We start from the raw sequence: 25,692 nt of genomic DNA on the forward strand, positions 1-25,692 counted from the left end.
TATGAAGCAGCTTGTTTGTATAAGGTGGGTAGCACGAGGAAGGTTGAGGTAAGTCGAGAATGTATCAAACCAACTCTTGTTTGCTTGCCACCAGCGTATCGAAGAAAAAGAAACAACTCAAAAAGATGACACGACAGCTAAAGCTAGCAAGAACAGACCAGACGTCATGGAACGAAGAAAAAGTAGGGGTCCATCTTCAAGCTTATAAGAGCTTGCTGTCAGTCAGCACGCGAGTACCGAGAGAGAAAAACTTTTTATTCCTGGCTGGCCTCCATCGGGATTGTCTAACTAACTCCTGGGGGACCCTGATGAATCACAGGTCGATTTCCCCCCCCCCTTTGTTCTTCACGTTTCAAAAGAGTCATTGTTTCCCATATCCGGATACCGCGGCGGAGTGCGGGTCTACCCGTTGCAGCAGCAGGGCGAGCTCTGCGAACTTGACAGGTGCGCCGCCGCCGCCGCCACATTGTCGGGTCTGCTGGGAACCCCGTTGAGAGAAAGGGTCCAACAGAAGAAGCGCGGAAGAAGTCGTTGATGTCAAAAAGACGTCACGTCAATGGTCCGGAATCGGATTGGGGGGCACTGCTGAGAATATGGTCTCCCGGGATTTTCCGTCGCGAGCCCCGCGGGATACGAATAGTATGCAGTAAGCAGGAAGACCGAAGACCCGAGGTTCTCCTCCTGCTGGTCTCGGTATTCTCGCAAAACAGGGCTTCCAGTATGGAAAAGAGAAGAGTCATGAAATGGGTAGGAAACGAAGGTGTCATTTCAAAAATTATGTGATATTATCCACAGAGGACGGGATCGGCGCCATCTGAATTTTGTTGGAAGTGCCCCTCTTCTTCGGTACATAGTGTACAGCAAGGCTGCTTTAGCGGCGATGGTGGGGGTTTTCGGGAATGTGCCAAGATGAGCCTCTGCCGGGAACCATACAGGTACGCTATATTTCTCACCATCAAGGGGAAGCGGTCGACACGGATGATGGGTCCGGCACGCCCGGTCTCTTTGCGCAAAATTGCGGCTCTCTACGGAATGTTCATCTTTGGCTTATCCGGTATGATCGGAATGGAGGCGTTGAGCGGTGTATATCTACTGGAGAGTGTCCCTGTCAGCATCTCTCGGTCCAGGCGAGTGTAAGACCTCAACAACTTGTGCTGGCTGAGAGGGTTGGGGAACTCCGATTCGGAGAAATATGGACAGTCCACGAGCTCAACGGCACAAACGGGAGGGATTTCCTTGTGGGATTCAGCTTGCTGGCAGCTGAAGAGAGGATAGCCGAGCGTGAACCGATGGTTTTCGTTTTCCACCCATCTTCAACACCACATGCTTGGAGGAAGTCGACGAGATGTGGCTTGTGAGTCAATCCTCTGGATATCTCTCGGGAACACCTTCTCCTCACATGTTTGGGAGGGAGAGCTGATACCTCACATGTCAAATCTGGGGCTATCAACATGCGGCCTGGAGGGGTGCTGGAAGATCGAATCAAGAGCCGCCATCCCTCGAGTCCAGGGGCCAATGGTTTTTCTTAAATATCATGGACTCGAAGCGTTCCCGAGACAAAACACCAAAGAGCCTCCCTGCAGTCCCAAGTGTTATCAGAGCAGCGGTGACCCTGGACAAAATAACCGGTACTGTAAGTCGGTAAAACATATATATCTATTAACTTGCACCCTTTTCAATAGATCATAGGCCTATTAGCTATCGTATAAGACCTATTGACCACTTATTTTGCAGCGCCGGTTGTTTTGTCCACGACGTGCCCGCAAGTATCCGCCTGTGGTCATAAATATTGCGTGCTTAGGCCGATATTACCAAGTTACCCGAGGTGAGCGAGGCAAGGGAAACATACAGAAAGCAACATCAGACTGCTGCCATCCTGTTGCCCGGTGAGAAGAGACGCAACCATCGTGGGAAAATATTCCCGTGCCGCTTGTTTGAGATGCAGGTGTCCAAAGGTCAACAACCAAGGAAGAGCAATCGCAGGAATCACTTCCTTGATTGGAGGGCTGAGCCAGCTCTTGGCAGCAAAGACAGGGGGTCGGCCTGGCCTGAAGCAACTGTGGGGTTTCACGAGCAAGGGCAATATCAGGATGTTACCCCAGCAACACCACTTCTGGACGAACGAGGGGTCACAGCTCGTGTTTACTGCTGGTTGACCAATCAGGACACCAGTCGCGGGACCGCCAGCCCAACCGAGAGCGACTTCCTTAAACACAACACCACAACGCACAAACCGCATTCCCAAGACGGCGCGCCTGTTATTCTCCATTGTCTCCGTTGTCATCATCCCTCTCGCCGACCTTCTTTCGCCGCCAGCACCGGCATTCCAGTAATATATTGATTTTGTACCATTGCCCATTTGCCTCGGTAATACAGTTGTTACTTGGCCGTCCAGCAGCTATCTATCGCATTCGAGTTCGAGACACGACGCCCGCCTGCGTCTGCGACTGCGACAATCAAACCGCGTCTTTTTTTTTTTTGCGACTCTGCGACGCCCGCTTTCTTCTTTTTCTGCCACTTTCTCGGCGCATTCTTCACAGCATCGCCATCTGCTCGGTGATGCCCTCACCGCCTTTTTAGCGGCCTTCTCTTCTCAACATCACAGGCAAGCAAAAAGATAGCAATTCCACACATTGATGAGCAAAATGGAGCAAGAGGACCCTGTATGTCGCTGCCAGATCAGCTTATATGGGCAACAGCAAACTAACAACAATGCGCCCGTTCAGGTACAGCCATTGCGCCTCTCCAAGGGGAGCAACGGCAGCGCGCCATCTCCTCAGTCGACTCGACCCAGCGGAATCCCTCGTCCGCTTTCCGAGATCTCACCCCACGAGAGACGTAGAAACTCTCCCAGCTGGAACCAGGCGACCCAGGTAAGACATCCACATTGCTTGAAACCCTGCCGAGGATTGCGGCTGATGTGTGGTGGGTTCTGTGTAGAAACCAGCGACAATGACGGATTCTTCGCCATTCCAGTCGTCGCCCCTGGAGAACGTCACATCGCCCCGTCTCTTCTGGCAGAACCGCAGCTTCAACTCGGACGAGCGCACTGGCTCACCCACCCGCCGCTCATCCATCGAACGATTGCAAAAGGCTTCCCGCGTCAAGAACAGCAATCTCCGGGCCCTGGAGCAGAAGGAGGAGTACGACCCGGCCAAAATCCCCGATATCCAACGCCCTCTCTCTAAGATTCAGGGGAACAACTTTGGCGGCGGCGGCGTCAATGGTTTTCAGGGACGACCACTATTTGGCCACGGCAAGAGCCAGAGCACCACCAGCATCCCTATACTGAACCCGCCCTCCCTGACGAAAGCAGCAACGATGCCGATTTCCACCTCGCCCATCCGGCCGACAACGCCCAGCAAGGAGTCCGGATCACCGCTGAAATCCTCTCTCTCGTCAAATCGATTCAAGAGCAGCTTTGATCACGAGACAGGAACGTGGTCCGATATATCTGGAGACGAGCGTCGTCTGCCCGAGGGAAAGTCGCTGCACCGCCATGCAAAGAGCGTCACTTTCGATCAAGCGCCTCCTCAAGTCAACGAGTACGAGATGGCCACCCCCGCTCCTTCTTCGATCGGCAGCAACTCGAGGGAGGGCAGCTATGATTCCACCGACGAGGACGATGACGATGACCATTACATGATTCACAACATGGACCAAGACGACAGCTTTGACGCGTCACTGGAGGATACCGACAAGACGCCTGTGGTGGGTCCCGATGACTGGAGGCACAGCAATCACGAGGATCCGTTTGACAGAAGCCCAATGCCGGATGATTTGCCGCCCGTTCCTAGACCCCATCATCAGCGCACTGATTCGTCGGCCTCCAATGGGGAAAGCCGCCCGCTGCCACCTCTCCCTGGCATGGACGGGACTTCAAGAAGCCTCCCTTCTCCTCCCTCCGCTTCCAAGTTGGAGGCTCAGGGTCTTGGTAACAGCAGGATGCCTCTGGAGGAGCGGTTGAAACTTATGATGCTTTCTGACGATGGCAAGTCTGCGGCCGAGCAGCAACGTGAGCGTCGCATGCGCCGTGCTGGTGCCCGTGGTAGCCAGACACCCGATCACGAGTCTAAGAGCCCCGTTGTTCAGCCACAGGAAGACGAAGAGGAGCTTGACACTGTCGGCGAGCTTTCGGGCCTCGACGAGTACCAGCTGCCTCCGCGCATTTCTCGCGAGTCCATCCTCCGACGTGTTAATGGCAACAAGGCGTTGGACCGCGAGTCCGACTACAACTTTTCATCACCCGCCGTTGGCATGTCTCCCGGCCGCCAAGTTTACGACCCCGACGTTCCCATTCCCAGCACCGAGGACAATGTTTCTGTTCTCGGCGACGAGCCAGTCTCTGTTTTGGATGATGAGTCGGATTACGACTCGGATCAAGGAAGCGTCATCATCAAGCGCGATCCTGCTGATCAGGAGTCTGACCTGTACTCGATTCCCGACACGTACGAACGGTCCGAGGTCACTGACGACTATTCTTCCGACTATGATAGCGACAGTCGGTTTGATGAGGAAAGCCAGTACTCCGAGGGGACGGACCTGCATGTGACCAAGTCATCACAGACTCAGGAGGATGATCAGGTTCCTACCCCCAGGGCAACTACTCCGGTGGATGAGCCCACTCCTCTGGTTCAAGAAGCCGAGAAGGCGCTCCCCGAGGCGCCCAAGGAAAACCGCTTGTCTAGGGGGTTGGAGGCTTCCTTGTTGCCCAAGCCTGAAGAGAAGGAGGCTGTTCCCGGGCCGGAGAAGGCTTCGCAACCCGAGCCCCTGCCACAGCCTGAGACGAGGCCTCTTACCCCGGAGCTGCAGCTCAGACGATCTCTTACCAAGCCCGAGTACGACGGGACCGGGTGGGGAGAAGATGAGTTTGAGGAGTCCGATCCGGGCACTCCGGAATCGGTCATCCACCGGCCCATGCCAGACAGCGATGACGAAGAAGCCAGAGCCTCACCGGCCATTCCCGAGCAGATCGCGACCATCAAGTCCGCCTCTGGCTCCAAGCTCAAGACCAGGCCTTCTGCCACACCAGCTGACCTGGCCACCATGCGCGAGGCGCGCAGGCAAGTCAGTCGGGAGGTTCCCCCCATCCCCGACCGCCACAGGAACAGGCTCTCTGTCAACATGGACAATGAGCTGGCACCCCCCGCCGAGGACGACTACATGGACCGTCACCCGAGCTTTAAGAAGCGGAGCCTGACACTGGATCTCGACCTTGGCCTTAGCCTAGACAAGGACTTTGACCGGGTGATCGAAGCACAAAAGGTTGCGTCTGACAAACTTTCCTTGATTCCCCCCTTTGATTTTTCTGCTGTTCACACTCCGAGCTTGGCGGAAGCGTTCTCCCCTGACAAGGAGGAATTTTCTTTTGATCCTTCAGAAACTACTACTACGAATATTGGTGACGGTGATGCTAACAACAATACTCCACGAAAACAGCGCGGGTACCTCATGCGGCAGAACACAAAGGTCATCACTGCCAGTGATAAGATGACGGAGGACTTCAGGGCTCGGTCGGCGGGGAATAGCCCGACCAAGGCAGCGCAGAGGCCGCAGAGCTGGACGGTGGAGCCGTGGAACAGCCAGCCGGCTAGGAAGAGGAGCTTCAAGAAGAAGCCGAGTAACTTGGGCGCTTCCGGGCCTGTTCCCCCGCTGCCTGGGCAGGAGAGTAATGCTGCTGCTGTCGCGACGCAGAGCGGGAACGACGAGGATGTGGGTGCGGAGCTGAGCCCGGGGGATGAAAATGGGGAGAGGGGAAGGCTCTTTGTTAAAGTGATGGGGGTCAAGGATCTGGATTTGCCTATTCCTAAGAGTATGTTTTTTTTACTTTCTTGGGCTGAACGAGTTGATGGCTAACGCGAGACAGATGAACGAACCTGGTTCAGTCTCACGCTCGACAACGGAGTCCACTGCGTGACGACGGCCTGGCTGGAACTGGCCCGCAACGCGCCCATCGGGCAAGAATTCGAATTGGTTGTCCCCAACGACTTGGAGTTCCAGCTGACGTTGAACGTCAAGCTGGAGAAGCCGGTCGAGAAGCCCGTGGCCAAGGCGCTGCCGTCGCCTACTAAGCTCAGCAAACCCAAGACGTCGGCCTTTTCCAGGGTGTTTGCCTCGCCCAAGAAGAGGAAGGAGATGGAGCTCCGGCAAAAGCAGGCAGAGGAGGAAGAGAGGCTTGCCGCTCAGCGGGAGGCGCAGGCGAGACAGATGAAGCGCCAGCCTACGGCGTGGGACTTGCTGAGCCCGCTGGCGGCGGACGATGGCTCTTTTGCCAGGGCGTACGTCTGCCTCAAGGACCACGAGAGCAAGTGTTTTGGCAGGCCCTATCTCGTCGACGTGGCGGCGTTCAACGAGTGGGCGATGGAGGACGCGGGTTTTGCGTCTAGTGTTAAGAGCAAGAGGGGGAACATGGGACCTGGCTCTGTCGTGAGGCGGGCGCCGTACAAGATTGGAAAGCTGGAGCTGCAGCTGTTGTTTGTGCCGAGGCCCAAGGGGGCGACGGATGAGGACATGCCGAAATCTATGAACAGCTGTATCAGGGAGATGAAGGCTGCGGAGGAGAGGTTGGCGAGGTGCTGGGAGGGGCATCTCAGCCAGCAGGGTGGGGATTGTCCCTACTGGAGGAGGAGGTATTTCAAGCTTGTCGGGACAAAGTTGACGGCTTACCACGAGGCTACGAGGCAGCCCAGGGCCACGATTAATTTGGCGAATGCCAAGAGGTTGATCGATGATCGGAGGACGCTGATGGAGAAGGAGACGCTCGGGAAGGGGGGCAAGAGGAGGAGGAGCGCGTTTGCGGAGGATGAGGAGGGGTACATGTTTGTGGAGGAGGGGTTCAGGATCAGGTTCAACAACGGGGAGTTGATTGACTTTTATGCAGACACGGCCGAGGATAAGGAGGGGTGGATGAAGGTGCTTGGGGAGGTGGTGGGGAAGGAGGTGGTGCCCGGGGACGGGGTGGATGATATTGCTGGCTCTGTGGTGGCGGGAGGAGGGGGAGGGTCGAAGATGAAGGGGAAGTGGTGCGAGTTGGTGATGAAGAGGGAGGAGCAGCTGAAGCGGAAGGAGTCGGCTAGCCAGGGGGGTGGCGGGAGGAGGGTGCATTCTAGGACTAAGAGTGCTTTGACTTGAGGTTTTCTATCCTGGGATGTAATTTTCTTTTTGCTCTTTCTGGTTTTGGCGCTGCCTTTCTTTTTTCTTTTTTTCTTTCACATCTGTTTATCACTTGCATTACTGGGAGCGCAAAGGGAGGGAAGGGAATTTTGGGATGGGCAGGCAGGCAGGGCATAAGAGAGGGAAGGAGTTGATTTGGGGGGGGGGCGAGGCGAAGGGAGTCAGTCAATCTGCATAGGGTAGTAGTTCTTGTTCGAGTAAGGTATATTGGGGAGTAAGAGGTGGTGGTTGGATGTTGGAACACACACATATGGGACGACTACGACAAAAGTCATCACAGCAACAACAACAACAATAACAACAACAACAACAACAATGTTTCGTTGGTTGTTTTTTTATTTTATTTGTTTCTGTTATTCCACTCTTGCCCTTGCCTTTTGCTACCTTACTGAGTAGTATTGGCACACCCAACACAAGATGTCTACTTGTCTATTTTGTTGCTTTTCAGCCCTGTCGCGTTGGCTTTTTTGAGTTGTATATCCCTTTTTCGTTCTTGAGTGCAAGAATAAAGAAAAAAGTTGAGTTGGGTGTAGGTGGTTGGAGATTATGTTTGGGGTTTTAGAGAGAGAGGGATGGGATAGGTTTCGTTGGTGTGTGTGTGTGTGTGAAGAGAACTTTTGTATCTTGTGTATTGATTGTCGTTGTTGTTGAATTTGAGAAGCTAGTTGTATTAAGCAGTATTTACCTACTTGTTGAATTTAAAATAAAAAAAGGTTTAACCTGCGGTTTTGTGTTACTGGGGATTTTGTGAAGGGTATTGATTTGAAGTGCTACTGCAGATTTCCTTGGAATTGTCTGATGATGGGTTTTCGGGTTCTTCATCGTGTCATAGGGTTCATATCGCTGACATTCTGTAGCATGATAACCTGCTGTTGTTGTGGCTTCTTCATTCGACTCTTCCTTTTGCCTGTATCTCTTGACCCAGAGTCGGAGATATCTCGACCCTTTGCAAGCCTTGCAAAGTCCCGCAGCGTCAACGAACAAGAATCTGTGTCACTGACGGTGATGATGAAATGACGATTTCGTGTCACCAGACCCTTTGGCATTTTCGTGATCCTTGTGTATAAAGTAGTTTCGACAACGTAACTGATCGCCCTCTCTATATATATATCCTTCTCGTTTATGCAACTGCCGGTTTTTTTGCCACCTCGATCTTCAATGATCATCGTCACCCACCACCATGTACAGTGCCAGCCGACCCGTTTGATCATCTGATCTGTGCATATGAGTGCATTAATTCATTTTTTATGTAGGTAGGTAGTGTTACAAGGAAACGGTGATATTCTGGAAGGGTTGGGTAGGTTTGTTACCTGTGTGGATCAGATCATCATGGATGGGTATGGAGGAGGACGGGAGTATCCGGTGGTAGTCCGACACAGACAGACAGACCAGGCACCGTGCTTGTTTCGGGGGTAGCAGTACTGTCTGTCTGTCCTACCCGCTTTAGGTCCCGCCCATACCGACCCGTAGTTCCCGTGTCCTCCGTCTCCGGGGGCGTGGTGTGGTGTCAATCAGGTCCGGGGTTACACATACACATACACACACCGTATTTTTGAAGGTCCGTTCAGGGTCCCACCGTAGGTCAGTCACCGTCGTTTTGGAGGTGCCACTCCGTGTTTGTGTTTGCTGCTCACCGTAAGTTTGGAGTCTTTTTTTATTTTTTTTTGCTTCAAAGGGTGTCTTCACCGTATTCCGTGGGGTTACAGTCTCGCCTCCGCAGTGGTTCGTTCCCAACCCGCGGAACCCTGAAAATGATACCCGGCCGCCGGGACACACGAGGTTCGAGAACGGTGGAGAAGCTTTTTTTTTCTTGTCCCGTTCACACACCGCCGTTCAGGGGCCGCCGCCGTCGTCGTCCGGAATGGGGAGCAGGTTGCTCCACTTTCAGGTACCGGAGTCGGAGTCGGAGGAGCCTCATCACGCCTTACTGCGGCGCAGGAACACGATAGGCAAGGTACAAAGATAGATGCGCTGGCAGTGTGGGAGAAAAAAAGAAGAAAAGCTTCTGCTGCATAATCTCGCTCCTCTTTTTTTCCACCACGGGGAAGAGCATCCGTATGTCCGTATGCTACTCAGATACACTGCAAGTGGAGAGAGTGTGCTTGCTGTCAATGTGTCAGTGAGGCCGTAGTGCAGGTACCACAGATGGCCAGTTTTGGGCTGATCTACAGCAAAAATAATAGTTGTATGTTTCACCTAGTTGGTGTAAGTGAAGATATTCAGACAAAGACCCCCGCTCTCCAACAAAAAAAAAATAAAAAAAAAAAATAAACGGGTCAAGTCCCAAGTGAAGACTCTTCTAGCGCCATCCCGTCGTTGTCGATCGATCTCGATGAGATAGATACCTCTCGGATTTCAGAATTTTCATCACCAACCCGCATCAGTCAGCAGTCACAGGACTGTCTGACTGTTGACAGTGAACAATCTCGTAAGCTGTCCACCACCCACTTTTTCCAGCTGGGGTGGATAGCAAGAGCTTCTTTTTCCGTGGGGGGAGGGGGGAGAAAATAAAAAACTTGGTCTTTTTTATTACCCCAGTGAACAAAAACAAACCCCCGCCCAGGTCGGTCGATTTCGTCCACTACCCCATATTCCCCACAGCGCTAGTCTATCCCGTCCTGCTGCCGCCCCCGCTTAACGTCCGATTTTCCTTAACCAACGCAGCGCAGATCACTTTCCTTCCCTCTCGTCCGGACAGGCTGGAAACTTCTTCTGCGGTGAGAAGAAAAGAGAGGGGTGTCTACTGGCTGTGTGTGAAAGGGGTGGAGAAATGAGGCTGTGTTCTTGTGGAAAATGGAGAACATATATCTGTGCCTTGCATATACAGACCGCGGCAGACTATATCGGCACAGAAAAGAAAACAGAGTTTTATTCTGTTGCCTGGTGTAACTGCTGGGTAAAGATCTAGAACTTGCAAAAAAACTAGCAAACATGTGAGACATATTGCCCAGCTCCTCACCTCGGCCAACAACAACCCCTTTCTCATCTGCCGCTCATTCATCACGGATATCAAACCCGATATTGAACGCCCCCCCCCAACCCCCCTCCCTCTTCACCGAAAAACCATATTAAATCAATATTTCCCCTTCCACCTCACACAGCATAGATTAACCCTGCCCTCCCCCCTCTCCCACCGCCAAAAGACAAGGTGAGGTCATCCCCCCTCTCCTCAAAAAAACCCAGCGTCCCATCCAATTCAGGAACCCACATCTTATTACCCCATATTCTCGGTCTTTGCTTGTTTGCCAGCAAGCTCCAACCAACCCCACCACCCGTGTAACCATATCCTATCTCCACCAGTACATCCACACCCAAGCAAGCAGTTCCAATTGTTCCACAACGGTCACCAACAAGACAGAACAAGCGAAACAAGAAGCGAAAAAGTAAATGCATCATTCTGTCTGTCTGTGTGTGTGTGTGTTGTATTCAGCCAATTCAATTGTGTAATAAAACGAAAAATGTGTGTTTTGTTTGAGCGGTGTGACATGTCCCATCCGTCCGTCCGTCCGTATCCGGAAACCAAAAAACGCCCCCATCGTGATAAAAAGAAGAAAGCTCCGTTCATGCCAAGAGTAAAATAAAAAAGACGTAACAAAGTTAGGTATATACATTTCAGACAGAAAGAGAAAAACAAAAAAGAGGCCTGTGTTTCCTTTGCCAATAATCTCCAATAATATGCCGCCAGCTCCAAGAAAGTTATAAATGCTAAAAGTAAGTAGAGTAGTAAGCTCAGATGTCCTCCTCGAGACCCCCCGAAACGAATAATAGTCCTCCTCCTCTCCATGATTTGTCATGCTCCAAGGAATAAAAAAAAAGTTGCTTTTTTCCCATCTATTGTCTTCAGATAAACCCTCGCCCATGCCGCTAAGCTTTTTGTTGAAAACACATATCCCAAACATGAAAAACAAAATTAGTAGTAAATGACAATGAAGAAAGGCACCAAGAGGGGAGGTGGTTTGTGATGATGTGGGACGTTAACCAAGTCCACGGCAACCGCCAATCCCTCCCTCCCTCTTCCCCTGCACAGCGCGTGCCCAGCCGAGGGACCAACCCCGCGCTAAGAAATGTAGGTGTGCCCCAGAAAACGCCTCTTTTTTCGATGCTGGCCTGTCATGTGCCAAGACAGATGTGGAAAGCCTGAGGATGGCATCCCCGCCGCTCCCATGCTGAACCGGCTCACCCGTGTGTGGGGTACCGAGAAATCAAAAGATCCGGAAAGCTGCATGAGTGGCAGCTGGGTTTGGGAGGTGTGATGCTGCTGCTGCTGCTGCTGCTGCTACTGCTGCTGCTGCTGCTACTGCTGAAGCACAGCCAGCGCACAAGAGAGGGCAGATCTGTGCCGTTCAGCACCCCGCGCGGAATGTTGCACTGCAACAGCTCGGCCAACCAAACCCCCACATGGAGAGAGATAAAGAAGGATCAGAAAAGTCCTTTTCCTAAACAAGACAGCTCTTGACTTTGCGTCCCTGGGTCCCAACGACTGCAATCAGCATTGCCTTTTCCGACAGCATCGCTGCATTGCCATGTGAGGCTACCCGCATCCGACTCCTCGCATGACTTTCAATGCGGGAGAACTACCTCCCGGAGGCGAGCATGGGTGTGACGAGTTCGATGCTCTTTGGTCTGGAGTAAACACCAGGCCTGCGTGACGGAAGGGGTCTGTCAACTGAGGAGCCGTAGTGGTCGTAGTACGCCCCGTCGTAAGTGGTCGAAAAGTAACTCGAGGTGGGTTTCGTGTACGAGTTGTCTGGGCTTGTAGCAGTGCCCCTGCCAAACGACCAGACACCGCTGTGGGAGGTACCCATCATGGGTGACGTGGGACTCGGTGGGCGGATGTATAGTGACGACTTGAGCGCATTTACGGCCGTTGAGGGCGGGGAAAAGTGCGTAGAGCTAGGCCTTGAAGGCGAGGCGCGGGGTACGATATCTCTAGGCTCTGGAGCTCCCGAGTAGAAAGGGTACTGAGTAGGTGGGTGACTTCCACGGCTCGGTGCCGTCGAGGCGCTAACCTGGTCATCGTACCGGCATCTAGATTGCAACATTAGCGCTGAGTCCGAAGAGATACATCATCTCGCAGAAGACTTACGTTTCTGAGCAGTAGAGGTTCTGGTCGTCGGCTGGAATGAACTGCTTCTCGCACACCATGCTACATCATTCAGTCAGCCGGGGTTCTTCCAAGGAAATCAAGATGTATGCAGGAACGGCAACCTGGACACTCCCCCAGAGAATGAGGTGCCCAGTGTGGTGGTTGACCCCTCTTTCCCCCTCTTCGCTTGAGGTAACACAAATCACCTGCATGTCAGGTGACGATGCGGGAGGATGGAAAGGGAAGTGCTGCAGTTGCGAAACGTAAACGCTCGGAAACACTTACCAGTACTGCGGGAAGCTCTCCCGCTCCTCATCCCACCAGCGCTCATCGTCCAGTTCCCTCTCTCTGTCCTCGCGACTCCTGCCCAGCTTTGGGGCGCTTTGCGGTGTGATTCTTCTCGTCATGGTGGTAGGTCTGGATGAGTGCTTCCTGTAATTGGGGTCTGATGCACCGACTGTTGCTTTGCGGACGTCGGTCATGGACGTGTTGCCCGACTTTCGACGGTGGTGATGCATGGAGACGAGCCTTGTGATTGGTGCAGCTCAGGGGAGCTCGAGGTGAAAGCGCAGGGCGTCGAGACCAGGGAATGCTGGTTGGCTGTAGCTCGTCCAAAGTCCCTTGGGGTCCAAGTGTGGGGATGGAGATGGCCCAGACGGGGGGAGGCGGGGAATTTGAAGCTTCAGAGAGCGAGAACTGAAGAACCCGGGATAAAGCCTGTGTGGACAGCTAGGGGTTGGGGGTTGGGTAACAATTGAGCGACGAAAAGATGATCCTTTTGAACTTGGCAAGTTGTCGTCCAAACAAGAAAAAGTTTTCCTCGCAATTGGAGCCCAGCAAAGGGGTGTGTCGTGCGGTGGCGAATATGTATGCTGCAGAAGAGATTTTTCTTTTTTTTCCCTCTTGGGTTGTCGGTGCTATCGGTTGCTGGCGGCCTTTTGTGGACTGTGATGGTCCCTTGGTATTATGCCGGGCCACTCGATAGTTGGATTCTTGGGCCAGTAGTCTGCAATCGCTGAACCTTCGGGGAAGGTGTCTAATAACAGGGCTTGACTCGGGTTGCCGCCCAGCAATGAGTCTGTGTTGCGTTGCGGTGCTGCTGACGGGCCACAACGTTGTGTGTCGCGACAACTCGTGGACTTGGCGTGCAAATCGGGTAGCCAACGAGCAGGATTTTACCCCGCGCTTGTGTAGTCGGGATGTCTGTTATAGAAGAGAAGTGACGGTTGAGTTGATGGGAACACAAGTGGAAACTCGCGTGGTGGGGTGTGTGTCTTGTGTAAGTGTAGGTATGAAGGTAGGTGGTAGTGTAGCTTGGAAGAGCTGTCTGAATCTCTTTGAACCGAAAAAAGACGGCACAGGCGAAGCTTGAGTGTGTGAGACGACCGACCAAAGGCAGAGCTTTAAAAGAATTGATTCTTTGGGCTAATTATCAGATACTTTTGCGTGTCGGATGACTCCTTTGACCAATTCCTGGGCGCTTCAGCTTGCGCGTGGACCAGCGCCGAGTCCTTCAAGGCTGCTGCCGAGAGCGGAGATGGACGGAGCTGGGTGAGCTTGTTGGCCCTGGCCAATCGTCTTTCACCGTCGGTGGGTGTGGTGCAAAGACGGGGAAGTGTATCGAGAGGACAAAGATCCCCGGTCCAAGTGTGTTTCCCGCCAGCGCGGGCTCAGGTCGACGAGGGCAGGGTTAGACCTTGGATCCCCAAGAGTGGATGGAGCGATGTTGAGATCAGAATTTGGTGTGGTGGTGAGACGACGAAGACTGGACAGGAGGCTGGAAGGGTCAGGTTGGCGAGAAGGGCAAGAGGGCGAAGAGAATGTCAGGGAATCGGGCGGGCTGTGTTCTTGTAGGTCACTGGATGGGTGAGAGGGGAGGAGGAGGGTTTCACCTGGGCGCTTTCGTGGGGTGGGTGAACACCCATGATGCAAACGTCAATTGAACCTGTCTTTGCAACACAGTGTGAGGAGTGCCCCTCTTTCGGCCCCAGATCACTAGGCAGTGACGGGCCAGGGTCCCCAGAAGACGAGCGGGACAGGCCTTGTCTGCGATGAAGAGGTCCGGTGACAAATTTCGTGGGGGCGATGGTGGAATCTGGGACAATGGCTGGGCCGGACAGCACAGACAATCTTGCGAGAGAATGTTGTGATATTTGGGAATCTGTCAGACTGTCACCGGATAATTCGGTGGCATTGTGTGATTTTTCAAGAACCTTGATGAGAGAGCTGCTTTCTGTTTTCAGTCAGTACCTCGCAGCACCGCACAAGGAAAAAGGCGGACCACGAGGTGGAGGGCATCTGGCCAATCAGGTGCTGATGCCCCTCCAACAATTCTGGGGAAATGCCAAATTCACACTCTCAACACTGCCCACCATGTTGACAGTTTCTGGTTCACTTGATCATCACACCGAGTTGCTCTGGTCCAGTCACATCACCATGTTCCAGCCTCATCAGACCCGAATCCCGCTGTCATGGAAAAATTTTCTTTCATTTTCCACAGCCCAGGTCTTGGCGTCCACTCCACAACTGTCACGGCCGCCTCACCGTCTGTTGATGAACCAGCAAGCTCACGGATTTCTACCAACACCAGAAAACCCGATGCCAAGGTCTGTAAAGAACATCACGCCATGAACGATCTGCGCCGGGACTGGGTCTGTGGATCGCGGATGGATCGGATTGTTCAGCAATCTCCATCAGGGTCCTCCAAGCTCTCCCCCCAAGCTCCACCGGCGGCCAGGCACAGCAGGGAGGGTGGTACTATCGAGCCATCAAGGTGTCGTCGACCTCTGCCTCAGCTGCCTCAAAGCCCACCAACAGGGTCATCTTCAAGATAGGGCACCAAAAACACGAGTGATCGGCCCGTGGAATTTTTGTATGCTCCCTGGCCTGCTATCGATCGCTGGGTGCATCATCCGGGCCTTGGTCCGCAGCTACCATGACTTGCCCGTGTTGGAAACCCGCCCGCCCTGGACCGGCACGCAATATCAGGCCGTCCGAGCCATTCAAACGCCTTTTAGGTTCGGCCGCCCGGGCGTGGGGGTTCCTCAGAGCATTGGTACATCAGACCTGAATCTCATCAACAAAATACACTCAACTCGCTCATTATTATTAACTCTCTCAGTCTGGCAACATTGCCTTGTACCACCTCAAGAGAGCTTCCATCTCAGACTCCTATCATCGGCCATCATGACATCCGTGCATTGGCAGCACTGCCGGCCATCTCGTCTCTCTGCACCACCCCCCCGCTTTCGATCTGGGCGGCATATCTCTACCGCACCCTCGACAGATTGCTGCATCCTCGGAGTGACGCCAGACGCATCTGGGTAGAGCAAGCATATCTCGTATGCACCCTGTCTGTTGCACCAGCGTTGACCGAGGTGCCGGCGGCAGGCGGCCGGCCAATATCCCGTCGTCCGCGGGGCATGGGAATCTTTTTGACCGGTGCGGGATGCACGGCCAGAAGCAGGCCCATCGTCTGGAAGCGAGCCTGTTTGCTACCAGCTGCCCCTTTGCCACGGACTTGAGGACGAGATTAGTGACGTGCATTGTCGATCATGCTAGGAATACCACCTCACCTCTTGATATGGTGGCATAGTGTAGGGAATGAGGGGTCACGTCTCACACGCACGCTGGTTCGGAAAAAGGTACAGCCCCTTTGTTTGATAAGGCACTCAGTGAAAGACTCCGACTTGGTTTCCGAGATATGGGAAGACTCTTGTCCCCCGTATCTCGACCCTGACGGGTAAGCCCCGAATCCGCTCAGGCCCACGGTAGTCTCGATGACCCCTCGTCGTCATCATCATCATCATCATCATCATCCAGTTGTTTGGTGGGAATGGCACGGCGATTGCTGCAGGTACGCTAGCCGCAGCAGGGTTCTGATCCGAAAGCTCTTATCTCGGTGCTATGGGTTATCAGGAGGGGTAGCATATGGCTGCAACCGAAGCCTTGCCCAGCTTTGATCCAATGCCGGGAGTTTGGCCGAGATATCACGGCAAGTCTTTTTTTTCTTCATGTGGGATTCTGCCTGCCTCCCACGCAGGAGAGATATTGGGGGTCTCAGTGGGGACGTGCACGGGGGTTCCAACAGCCTTCCGTGATGTTTTGTTTCTCTTCTACACCACTCTTGGCACAGCTACACACAGTGTGTGCTTTTACAGAGGGGCAAGCCTCGGAGACATCCGGGTGTTGAATTGCTTCAAACTCTCTCTCTCATTATTATCCACACAACCACCCACGGGGGGCTGTGTCCCGACTTTTTGTCGAGGATGACTGAATTCGAGATTTCGCTGACGTCTAGGAATTTGCCAGTGGGTAAGGATTCTATGTTTATAGCCAGGCAATTCGGGAGAATCTCCCGCCTCGGGGCGGAGATCACAGGGATTGTCGGGGCTCCACCGGAGATCCAATGCTTAACACAACCTCCATTGTGTCAGGCTCTGCCTTGTCAAGCCTTCTTGATGACTCCGGTCTCGCACTAGGATGTTGCCGGTTAGTTATCAGTGTCGACTCATCGCTTCACAGCAAAGTATTATTCTTGGAAACAGTCGGTCACCGTGGCGACAATCACGTAAAGGCTATGAAATATGTCCAAGACTGGAGCAAGTGGGAATGGTCCCGACAGTTCGGTCCGTTTATTTTTTCTTTCGGCACATGTCTTGACCTTGTGTAAGTGACACAAGTTGTCAAACTGGTGGCACTTGAACAATGTGGCTCAACATCACAAAAAGCAAAAGGCTTCACTTCCCAGGTCTCGTGATCTATCCCCGACGTCCCCGAGTATGCTTCTGTCCTTCCCATCGGCGTCCTGATCTCAGACTTCGGGATACACACAGACGCGGGAAGAAAAAAGGGGATACCCTTTTTTGATACAAGATCGGGCGGGGAGAACATCTGTGCTGTTGCATGAGATATCTCACTGCATAGTTATGTCTGAGATACAAGAGGAACCCGGGGAGAGACGATCCCCCGCGAGACTAATGTAAAAAAAGAAAAATCTCGTCGTCATATCCTTCACCGATCACGGTTCCTCTCATCCCTTACATGCATCATCGAGGGATGTGACAGGGCGCAAAGACACCGAGGACAGGGACGCAGACGGGACGTTTTTTTTCTTTTTCGGTTCCCTCGGCGGTGGCTTCTCAACTGCCTGACACCAATGCTTTGGATCTGGGAATGTGTTTGGCTGGGGTTGGGTGGTTTGGTGTAAGCACACAGTGCCCGCAACTTGTGCAGTTTTCTTTTCTTTTTTGCTTTGGGGATCCAACCGGATTTTGAACGTGTGTGCGGTGACCGATCGGGTTATCGGGCTTATTATGCACTACATACAATACGTCGGGCTTCTATTGTTTTTCTTTTGTTGGGTTTCTGTGTAGGTCCCCTATCAAACGCACAAGATGAAAAGACATGCGTGGCGCTTACGTTGATACACAAGACACAGGACACATGCTACTTTTTTACGCGCGGTTGAAAAGACGATGATGGTAACAGGACACCAACAAGGCATGACACCATCTTTCTTTTTTTTTTCTTTTTTTTCTTTCTTTTTTCTTTCTTTTTTGGACAACAAAAGTCAGGGGTTTGTTGCACACATCACCAAAGCTGTGTGTGAGAGAGTGTTGTTGATGTTGTCATGTTTCACTTCTGTAAGTCAGGTTACAAGGTCTCAAAAGCCCGTCCTTCGGGTTACCAAATGAGGCAAAAGACCGTGCTTGCAAAGAAGGTGTTGGTGGGACTGTACAGTGGCGAGAAAATGCAGTCAGACTTTCGGAAAAGGAAAGAGAAAAAAAAACGGCAAAAAAAACACTTCGAGAAGGTGAGCGCCACAGTACAGTACGAAATGGGATGATGGGATGGGGGTAACATTGGAGCTTGCGGCACTGCTTGAACAGACGAAAAAGGCGGCACTGATTAAGATTGGACATGGATATCAGTTCAACCAAGGAAATTGTTGTCAACATTCCCAGGCGGCTAGAAAATGGCAACAGAACAAAATGCTATTTGGTGGGGGGAAGGGGAAAACGAAAAGAAAAGCCGATGGAACCCGTAAAGCTGCCCGTCCCGTTCGGTGGTTCCAGAAATGAGATATCAATGGTGTCAGCGGGGGAACCGTTGGGAGTGGTTTTCTTGGACTTTCTTGGATTTCTATAATACTGGGTCTTTGATATGACGAGACTACAACGTAGTGTTGGTAGGTAGAGTGTCGGCAAACCCGATATGATCCCTTTTTTTCCTGTGAGCGTGATAAAAAAAAGTCGGACTTGTCACTACTCCAGCGAAGGGAGTAGTATAGTGCTTACCTACCAGAGAAAAAGTCGGAACCACATTTCGTTGGAGTCGGATGAATCACGGAGTTTGAATAGTAACAACTTTCCCCCCACTGGCCAGCCTTTTTTTTGAAAGCCAGCCCCACCTGATGATGTCCCACCAGCCCTACCATCATCATCATCATTGGACAGAAGCAAACAAAAATAAGGTGCTCACCTTCCCACACCTTTTTCTCACCGCTCGCAAGCGTTACTTGCGGCGGTTAGATAGACCGGTGTGTGCGTGCGCAAGTCAGCGGCTTGGTCAGGGCTTGGAAGGGTTCATGTGTGTGCGTGCTCCCCCGAGAATGATTGAGTGGGTGGGTGTGATGACCAGTGTGACGGGTCTGGGATACGGGGGGTCATGGTGATGCTCCCAAGACGGGAAGGAAAAGATGGTGTGAACCAAAAGGTCGGTTGCTCGCATGGGGATTTGGTCAGGTGAGTTTGTTGCCCTGTCCCTTTTTTTTTTTTTTTTTTTCCTCTTCCCTTTTCTATTGAACTGTGTCGCCATTGTACACAACCTGGCTGAGTTGACAAGGCTTGTGTGTGTATGTGGTTGATGGTACTCAAATGCAAGGTACCAACAACCACCTACCTACCTACCTCAAGCAAATAGAAAAGAAACAAGCTGCCGCTTTTAGTACATCAACCTGACTCTTTTTGAAAAAAAAAAAAAAAATTGAAAAAAAATCCAAACTGCGTGTGGGGGGTATGTTGATCTGTCATATCCAGGACCGTCTTAGGACCTTTAAGGGTAACAACAGAGATAGGGTAAACTCGGTTTAGGTAGATTATGGGTCTGATCAGACATAAGTTTTGGTACGAAAACGGTGCTGTGGAAGCAATCATGTTGCTGGAAGAGGAAAGTCGTAGTAGCTCTTGTGCGTTGAGTTTGGGACCTGTGATGATATCATCTGACAGTGAATGAAAGAAACATGTTCCTAATATTGGTAGGACACAGTGGTTATACTAGTCGAGTCACCAATGCCTACATAGACGGAACCAGAGGCAGAAAGCTCAACGTGCAAAGATCAAGAGACATTGCACCAAAACACTCCAATTCAAAGCTCAGCTTAAGTCGCATTCCCCTGAACCACCCTCCCTTCCCCCAACCATCAATGCTCATGCCATTAACCCAAACACCCCTTCTCCCTTCCCTTCCTCCCACCCCTTCCTCCCACCCCTTCCTCCCACCCCTCCCCCCTTCTCCATCTCAATGTCCCTTTTTTAAAAGTCCATCCACAAACATCACAAAACACAAAATTTGTTCAATATTAATAACACGATAATATAAAACAACAACAACAACAACAACAACAACCACCACCACCCACCTCCCTTCCACTTCCAACATCCATCCCACCGTCTTGAACCCACCCAACAACACACACAAAAAAAGAGAGACAGAAGAAGAAGAGATCATTGCACCGGCCTCGAACTAGCCATCTCTCCATACCGTCCTCTATGCTGCGTAGTATCATACGCCTGCAACACCCTCGTCTGCGACTCGTCCGCCGCCGAAAAGGCGTACCCCCTCTGCTTCCTCATCCTCTGCACCTGCCTCACTTTTCTAATCGCCTTTTGGAATTGTTCCATTCTGTTTCCCCAATGTTAGCATCCAATTCCCTACTGCTTGCGAGTCCAAAAAACATACCTCGGCCTATAATCCTGAATATTATACTTTTGAATCTCCTGCACATGGTGATACGCCTCCGGCTTCCACAACCTCTTGCTAAACTTCCACGCAAAATCCCTCGACAAGCACAAAATCGCCAGCGTCGGCATCTGGATCCAAAATTGCGGGCTGGAAAACAGCAAGGGGATGATCCCGTGGTATTCCGTCGAAAAGTTGAGCTTGGGCGCGACAATGCCGTAGACAGCTACGAACACCACCCAAATCACAAACGAGCCTGGGATGGCGATGACGTGGTACTTGGTCCAGTTGTTCGTCACCAACGCGGCCTTGCCAAGAACAGTCAACAAGACGGCGCCGTACATGGCTGTACCCCAGACCCATTTTCCGGCGGGTACGCTGTTGCCTTGGACACCATCGTTGATCCAGAAGAGGGAGCCGCCAATGTAGAGCAGGAGAGAGTGGTAGACCGCGTTGGAGATCCAGGAGGCAAAGACGCGCTTGTTGAAGAAGCTATTGCTCTGACCAAGGTTGTAGAGTTGGGGATAGCGGTCAAGCAGGCGGGCGGAGACAAACTGGTCGAGGATACCAAGTACGAGGGGAGGGAGGACCGTGTAAAAGACGTTGTAAAAGGAGAGGGTCCAGGATTCGTAAATGACTTCCCCAGAGAAGACGTTTTGGAACGTGTACTGGGATAACAATTAGCATGATCTTCACCCTTTCAGTTCTCACACAGAAACCTACCCAAAACTGCGTCAGATACAAGGTAATGTTCTTGTAAAAAGAAAACAAAATAGCCTTCGCCACACGGTGATAACTCCACGCACCGTGCACAAGCAACAGCTTCCTCAGGTACCGGAACTGAGCAATGGAAACATCAGCACTGCGGGCAGCCTGGAGACCTTCCATACCACTGATACCAATACCAATATGAGCAGCCTGAATCATGGAAACGTCGTTGGCTCCATCGCCAATAGCGAGAAGAATCGACTGCTTCTGATACTTCTTGACCAGCTTAACCACCATGGCCTTTTGCAGGGGAGACACACGGCAGCAAATAACCGCCTTGCACATGACCGCGAGATCGAGAAAAAGCTTCTCCATGTCCTTCTCCAGGGCATACGTCAGGGATTTTCCATCAATGACCAGAGCCAGAGTATCCATCTCAATCGTCGCATCGGTTTGATTCCGAATGGCATCAATCTTCTTTTGCAGGTTGTCCCTTGTAGCATCGGCATCCTCCTCGTTAACAATGAGTAGCATCATGTCTTCGCTGAGAAGCTTGCAACTCATGCCAATATTGATGGCAGTTTCTTGTCTGTCGCCAGTGAGGACCCAGACCTTGATACCGGCCTCCTGAAGCGTGTGAATAGTCTCGGGGACTCCATCTTGCAGCTTGTCCTCAATAGCGGTGGCACCGAGCAGGTAGAAGTCATGCTCAATGAGCTCCGCAGCCTTGTCGAGTTCGTCTGCGCGGTTTCCGCCGACAGTCGTCTGGGCCTTTTCATAGATCTGGAACCACTCCTGGAACTCATGTTCAGGAACCTCGCGCATGGCCAAGCACAGAGTCCGGAGACCTTCCGACGCATACTCCTCGAGATGGCGAAGCGTGACATCGACATGCGGGTTGTTATCGTTCAGACGCTCCAAGATAACAGTATCAGCACCCTTGGTGTAGCAGCGAACCACCCCGTCAGGGCAGCGGTATATGGTAGTCATTCTCTTTCTGGTGGAGTTGAACTCGCACACAGCCAAAAGCTCGTACTCGAGCCTTTCACCATTGGCCTCGATAATCACAGCGCGGGGCTTACGAGCCACAAACTTGTAGCCCAGCTGCACAGCTCCTTCGACAAGAGCACCTTCGTCAGGAGAAGCAGCCTGGTACTTGATGTTGCCAGTGTCGCTCGTCTCGGGGATAACCGTGTGGCAGGTGGCCAGCAGGGCAAGAAAATGGTGAATGGCCTGGGCGCTAGGGTGGCTCTTAATGTTCTCCCTGAGCTGCCTAAACTCATGGATTCCAACTTCGACACCATCCTCCATTGTCGGTACGCGGTCCTCGGGCACCTTTTCGGCATACATAATTCCAGCAATCGAACACGCCTTGAACTCCATCATATTGCAGGTCAAGGTACCAGTCTTGTCGGAAAACACATATTCCACCATGCCCAACTCCTCCACCAAACTCGATGTGCGGCAGTTCGCAGGGGTGTCGTTGACGTCGTAGTAGATATCCATATCGTCATTGATGAGAATGCCGTGCCAGTACTTGACTAATTCGAGGGTGACGAAGAGAGAGATGGGAACCAAAGCGGAGAAGAGCACCCAATACGTTACCATATCCTTGATAAAGAGACGAGCAACAGCAGCGGCGCCGTCCATGGAATCCAGGTAGAGGTAAGCGAGGGCGTCACCTTGAACGCTTTGCTGGACAAGATGACCGATGGTAGAGATGGCACTGAGAACCAAAAGAATACCGACGAGAACCAACACGAGGGTGTTGAGCTGTTTCTCAACCCTGGTGCGTTTGATGGGGGTCGCCGTTGCATTTCGCATGAGCTTGGTCTCGTGGCCAGTGAATACAACCACACCGTGGATCCAGGGGGTGTTGCGCAAAGTAGCACCACGAAGCAACAGCTGCTCGGGATTCAGGGGCAGCTCTTTCTCTCCTCCACCAGCCTGCATCGTCAGGGTAGCTTCGTATGTGTAAAGGCTGCTGTTGGGCTGCTCGGACTTGATCCTGCCTCCCAACCTGCCAAGATCACTCGAGCTAACCATTGTCGACGTCTCGGGTAGGGCCTGCTTAATCTTCAGATTGGTTTCTCCATCCAGGTTTGCGGTTTCGATATAGCACAATCCTTCCGGCTCCGAGCTTGCCACCAAGACCAAATCGGCCGGGAAAGGCTCCTCGGACTCAACCCGAATAATGTCGCCCACAGAAACATTGATCCACTTCGTTTCCTCAAAAGATGACCCTCGTAAGATCCGCGCCTTGGACTGGTTTAGGGCCTTGTCGGCCTGTTTTCGCCGGTAATCCTCCACCAACTCCTTACCCGCTGATACCAACAACACAACAATAAGGGGACCGATGGTGGTGTATCTGTTTGTTGGCGACAGGCCCGGAATCTGCTGCAAGCCAGCGGTGAACAAGAAGAAAATGTTGGCAAACTTCGAAAACTGCTCAAACAAGAACTTGGGCAGAAAGGTAGCAACATTGTACTTGGCCGTCGATACGTGGTTGTCGACGTACTTGTTCGCGGCGTTCGCTGGGGGGTTGTTGAGATGGATGATTCGGGGTCCGAGTGTCGACGGGTCGGGCTTTGACCGTCCGAAGCCGAACTTGAAATTCCCCTTATCCTTCGGCGGAGGAGCCCCTCCTCCGGCACCCCCGGGTTCAGGTCTTGGTCCCGTCCGTGATTCCGTCAGTGGCAGATCCATTTCCGAGTATCCCTGACCCATTCCAAGCTTGTTTTTCACTCTTCCGAGCAAGCCGCCACCCAGGCTCAGAACACTATTACGGTTCCTCGCATTGGCCGCCGCTGCGGAATCAACGCCGGGCGCTCCCCCGGCCTGGTAATATGAGGTCCCATCCTCCGGATAGTCGTCAAAGTCGTCGGCGTATCTCTGGTAGTTGCCCAGATCTGACGTCTGGCTGTATTGCCTGTTGACCGGTTGCGATCCATATGGGCTTGCGGGGCCTGCGGCGGAAGCCGATGTGCCAACCGGTGGTGGCCCCCTCCCTCCTGGTTGTTGTCTTGCCTGTCCAGAGCCTACAAAGTCATCATAGGATACCGAGGGACGCGCCTGCGCACCGTCCTGGTCGTAGGCATATGAATTTAAGAGGTCGTCGTCGGTCAAGGCTGACCGCTGGCCTGTGCTGTATACGGGCTGATCATTGTCGAGATCGAGCAGGAGATCGTTTCGCGGGGGCGCGGGACCCCCGGGAGGCGGACGGCCTGTCATGCCTCAAGGCGTCGCCGCTTCGGGCAATCGGTGGTGGGAGACACGGTCAAGGGGTGTGTCGAAGCATAAATCGATGGGCAGATCGATGGGACGGGGGGGAATCGTTGTTAGCTGTAGTCGTCGTGGTACTTCGTGTGCAGTCGTGAATTGGGTATGTATTTCTAGGTCTTATCGCAAACTCGGGGCGGGGTGTGGTGTTGCGGCGTGCGACGAGCTGAAGTTGCAAGTTAAAAAAAAATACGGCGCCGTGTTCTTTGGTATGAGAGAGCACAGCCTCCTTTCATCAACCAGCGGAGGATTCGCGGACTGGGGTCTGGGCTACAAGACCCGTTGTCGTCGTCAGCCGTGGGCCCCGTAGGTTGTCTCTCTGCACCTAACTCCAGTGGGCAAACGTTTCGAGCGATGGCTGTCAAAGCCGAGGATATCGTAACAACGTGATGCTGCCGAGCAGCAAGGGGGGTGGTGAGGTAGTGATATGAAGAACTGGAAACCCAAGACACTTTTTGGCGGGCTTCTTCAGGAGAACGGCGCAACCTGACTTTGGTTGTAGGGAGTGCTAGCGCGGATTGCCTTGGGACGTCACAGCCCTGCCTGTAAAAGCCGGCCCCTGCGAAGAAGTGTTTCGGAGTGGCTGACAGCAGCCAATCACCGACACGAGGCCGCCTCAGAGCTGTCCCATGAAGAGTGACTAAGCAACTTTCTTGGTCGGCGTCCACTGCAGTGGCGGACCCTAGCTTCACTTACAGCACCTCATCTCATCTTTCATCATTCATTCATTCGCTCACTCACAACGGGCCATATCTGACACAGTCACCAGCGCATTTGACGCTTTTCCAAACCGACCTCACAACCAATCCAGAACAGCAATACCAATTCTTCACATCAGACAAAATGGTCTGCGGAAAATGCCAAAAACTCAGCTCAACCACACTAGCCACCCCGGGCGTCAAGAAGAAGAGTGAGATGTACTACGGCTCAGCCGCCTCATCATCAGCATCGTCGTCCAAATCAGCCACCCTCGGGCAGAACGGCATTTCCAAGAGCAAGCTGCTGTCAAAAGCGGCGAAGAACCCATATGCTCAGTATTCGAGTTCTTGCACGCAATGCAAGACCAAGGTAAACCAAGGGCACACCTATTGCCACAAGTGCGCATACAAGGCAGCTGGTGGGTTTCTTTTCTCTGGTTAGCAGTTGGAATTGTTAGCTGACATTGTCACAGCCTGCGCCGTGTGTGGTAAGCCAGAAAAGAAAAAGTCAGCAGCAGCGCCAATTGTGGATGGCACCAAGAGGTCTCTGAAGTGAGTGATGAAGATGGGACTGGTGGAGGTCGGGTCAGAAGGTCAGGCGCCAGGCATCGGGAACTGACGCGAGGTGTGTATCATTCCCTGGGTTTCTTGTTCATTGCTAAGTCAGGCGTTTTGGCGCATTTCACGGGCGGTCTCGCTCAGAATTCTCAGTCATAACAAACATAGTAAAATCGAAATTATCCGAAACAACCGTATTATATCATAAACACACCTGACTTGCCACCC

The 25,692-nt window shown here is 52.5% G+C and overlaps 5 protein-coding genes across 5 annotated transcripts; 2 read left to right on the plus strand and 3 right to left on the minus strand.

Annotated features, from left to right (window-relative positions):
- The first annotated feature begins 101 nt into the window (after positions 1-101).
- BUD4 (Bud site selection protein bud4) lies at positions 102-7,910 on the plus strand. The gene is given in 6 exon segments (XM_062884275.1): positions 102-2,663; positions 2,727-2,873; positions 2,941-5,265; positions 5,440-5,812; positions 5,867-7,453; positions 7,466-7,910. The coding sequence occupies 5 exon segments, from the start codon at positions 2,637-2,639 to the stop codon at positions 7,129-7,131; spliced, it is 4,137 nt and encodes a 1,378-aa protein (XP_062739135.1). The 5' UTR covers positions 102-2,636; the 3' UTR covers positions 7,132-7,453; positions 7,466-7,910.
- On the minus strand, positions 6,590-7,309 carry QC762_0107180 (uncharacterized protein; the record flags this gene model as incomplete). Its single annotated transcript, XM_062884276.1, has 2 exons — positions 6,667-7,309; positions 6,590-6,617 (listed from the first exon to the last, which is right to left on the minus strand). The coding sequence occupies exons 1-2, from the start codon at positions 6,816-6,818 to the stop codon at positions 6,590-6,592; spliced, it is 180 nt and encodes a 59-aa protein (XP_062739136.1). The 5' UTR covers positions 6,819-7,309.
- Positions 7,911-11,747: 3,837 nt separating the features above from the next.
- On the minus strand, positions 11,748-14,546 carry QC762_701800 (uncharacterized protein; the record flags this gene model as incomplete). The annotated part of the gene is made up of 3 exons (XM_062893042.1): positions 12,545-14,546; positions 12,260-12,319; positions 11,748-12,201 (listed from the first exon to the last, which is right to left on the minus strand). Exons 1-3 carry the CDS (start codon positions 12,775-12,777, stop codon positions 11,748-11,750), a joined length of 747 nt encoding a protein of 248 aa, XP_062739137.1. The 5' UTR covers positions 12,778-14,546.
- A 5,222-nt stretch (positions 14,547-19,768) lies between these two features.
- Positions 19,769-24,743, minus strand: DRS2 (aminophospholipid translocase). Its single transcript, XM_062893041.1, has 3 exons — positions 20,945-24,743; positions 20,222-20,889; positions 19,769-20,164 (listed from the first exon to the last, which is right to left on the minus strand). The coding sequence occupies exons 1-3, from the start codon at positions 24,158-24,160 to the stop codon at positions 19,987-19,989; spliced, it is 4,062 nt and encodes a 1,353-aa protein (XP_062739138.1). The 5' UTR covers positions 24,161-24,743; the 3' UTR covers positions 19,769-19,986.
- QC762_701780 (uncharacterized protein) lies at positions 24,322-25,672 on the plus strand. Its single transcript, XM_062893040.1, has 2 exons — positions 24,322-25,325; positions 25,380-25,672. Exons 1-2 carry the CDS (start codon positions 25,052-25,054, stop codon positions 25,460-25,462), a joined length of 357 nt encoding a protein of 118 aa, XP_062739139.1. The 5' UTR covers positions 24,322-25,051; the 3' UTR covers positions 25,463-25,672.
- Positions 25,673-25,692: the final 20 nt, after the last annotated feature.

This window comes from Podospora pseudocomata, chromosome 7 (genome assembly GCF_035222375.1).
Source record: "Podospora pseudocomata strain CBS 415.72m chromosome 7, whole genome shotgun sequence".
Lineage (NCBI taxonomy): Eukaryota > Fungi > Ascomycota > Sordariomycetes > Sordariales > Podosporaceae > Podospora > Podospora pseudocomata.

Excerpts from the sequence above, each read along its gene's own strand:
- QC762_701780 (XM_062893040.1), top strand. The coding sequence starts at position 25,052 with ATGGTCTGCGGAAAATGCCAAAAACTCAGCTCAACCACACTAGCCACC. Across the intron at positions 25,326-25,379 it reads GTGCGCATACAAGGCAGCTG|CCTGCGCCGTGTGTGGTAAG; the intron begins GTGGGTTTCTTT and ends ACATTGTCACAG.
- DRS2 (XM_062893041.1), bottom strand. The coding sequence starts at position 24,160 with ATGACAGGCCGTCCGCCTCCCGGGGGTCCCGCGCCCCCGCGAAACGAT. Across the intron at positions 20,890-20,944 it reads TGTATCTGACGCAGTTTTGG|TACACGTTCCAAAACGTCTT; the intron begins GTAGGTTTCTGT and ends TTGTTATCCCAG. Across the intron at positions 20,165-20,221 it reads ATTCAGGATTATAGGCCGAG|AATGGAACAATTCCAAAAGG; the intron begins GTATGTTTTTTG and ends TTGGGGAAACAG.
- BUD4 (XM_062884275.1), top strand. The coding sequence starts at position 2,637 with ATGAGCAAAATGGAGCAAGAGGACCCT. Across the intron at positions 2,874-2,940 it reads GCTGGAACCAGGCGACCCAG|AAACCAGCGACAATGACGGA; the intron begins GTAAGACATCCA and ends GGTTCTGTGTAG. Across the intron at positions 5,813-5,866 it reads GGATTTGCCTATTCCTAAGA|ATGAACGAACCTGGTTCAGT; the intron begins GTATGTTTTTTT and ends AACGCGAGACAG.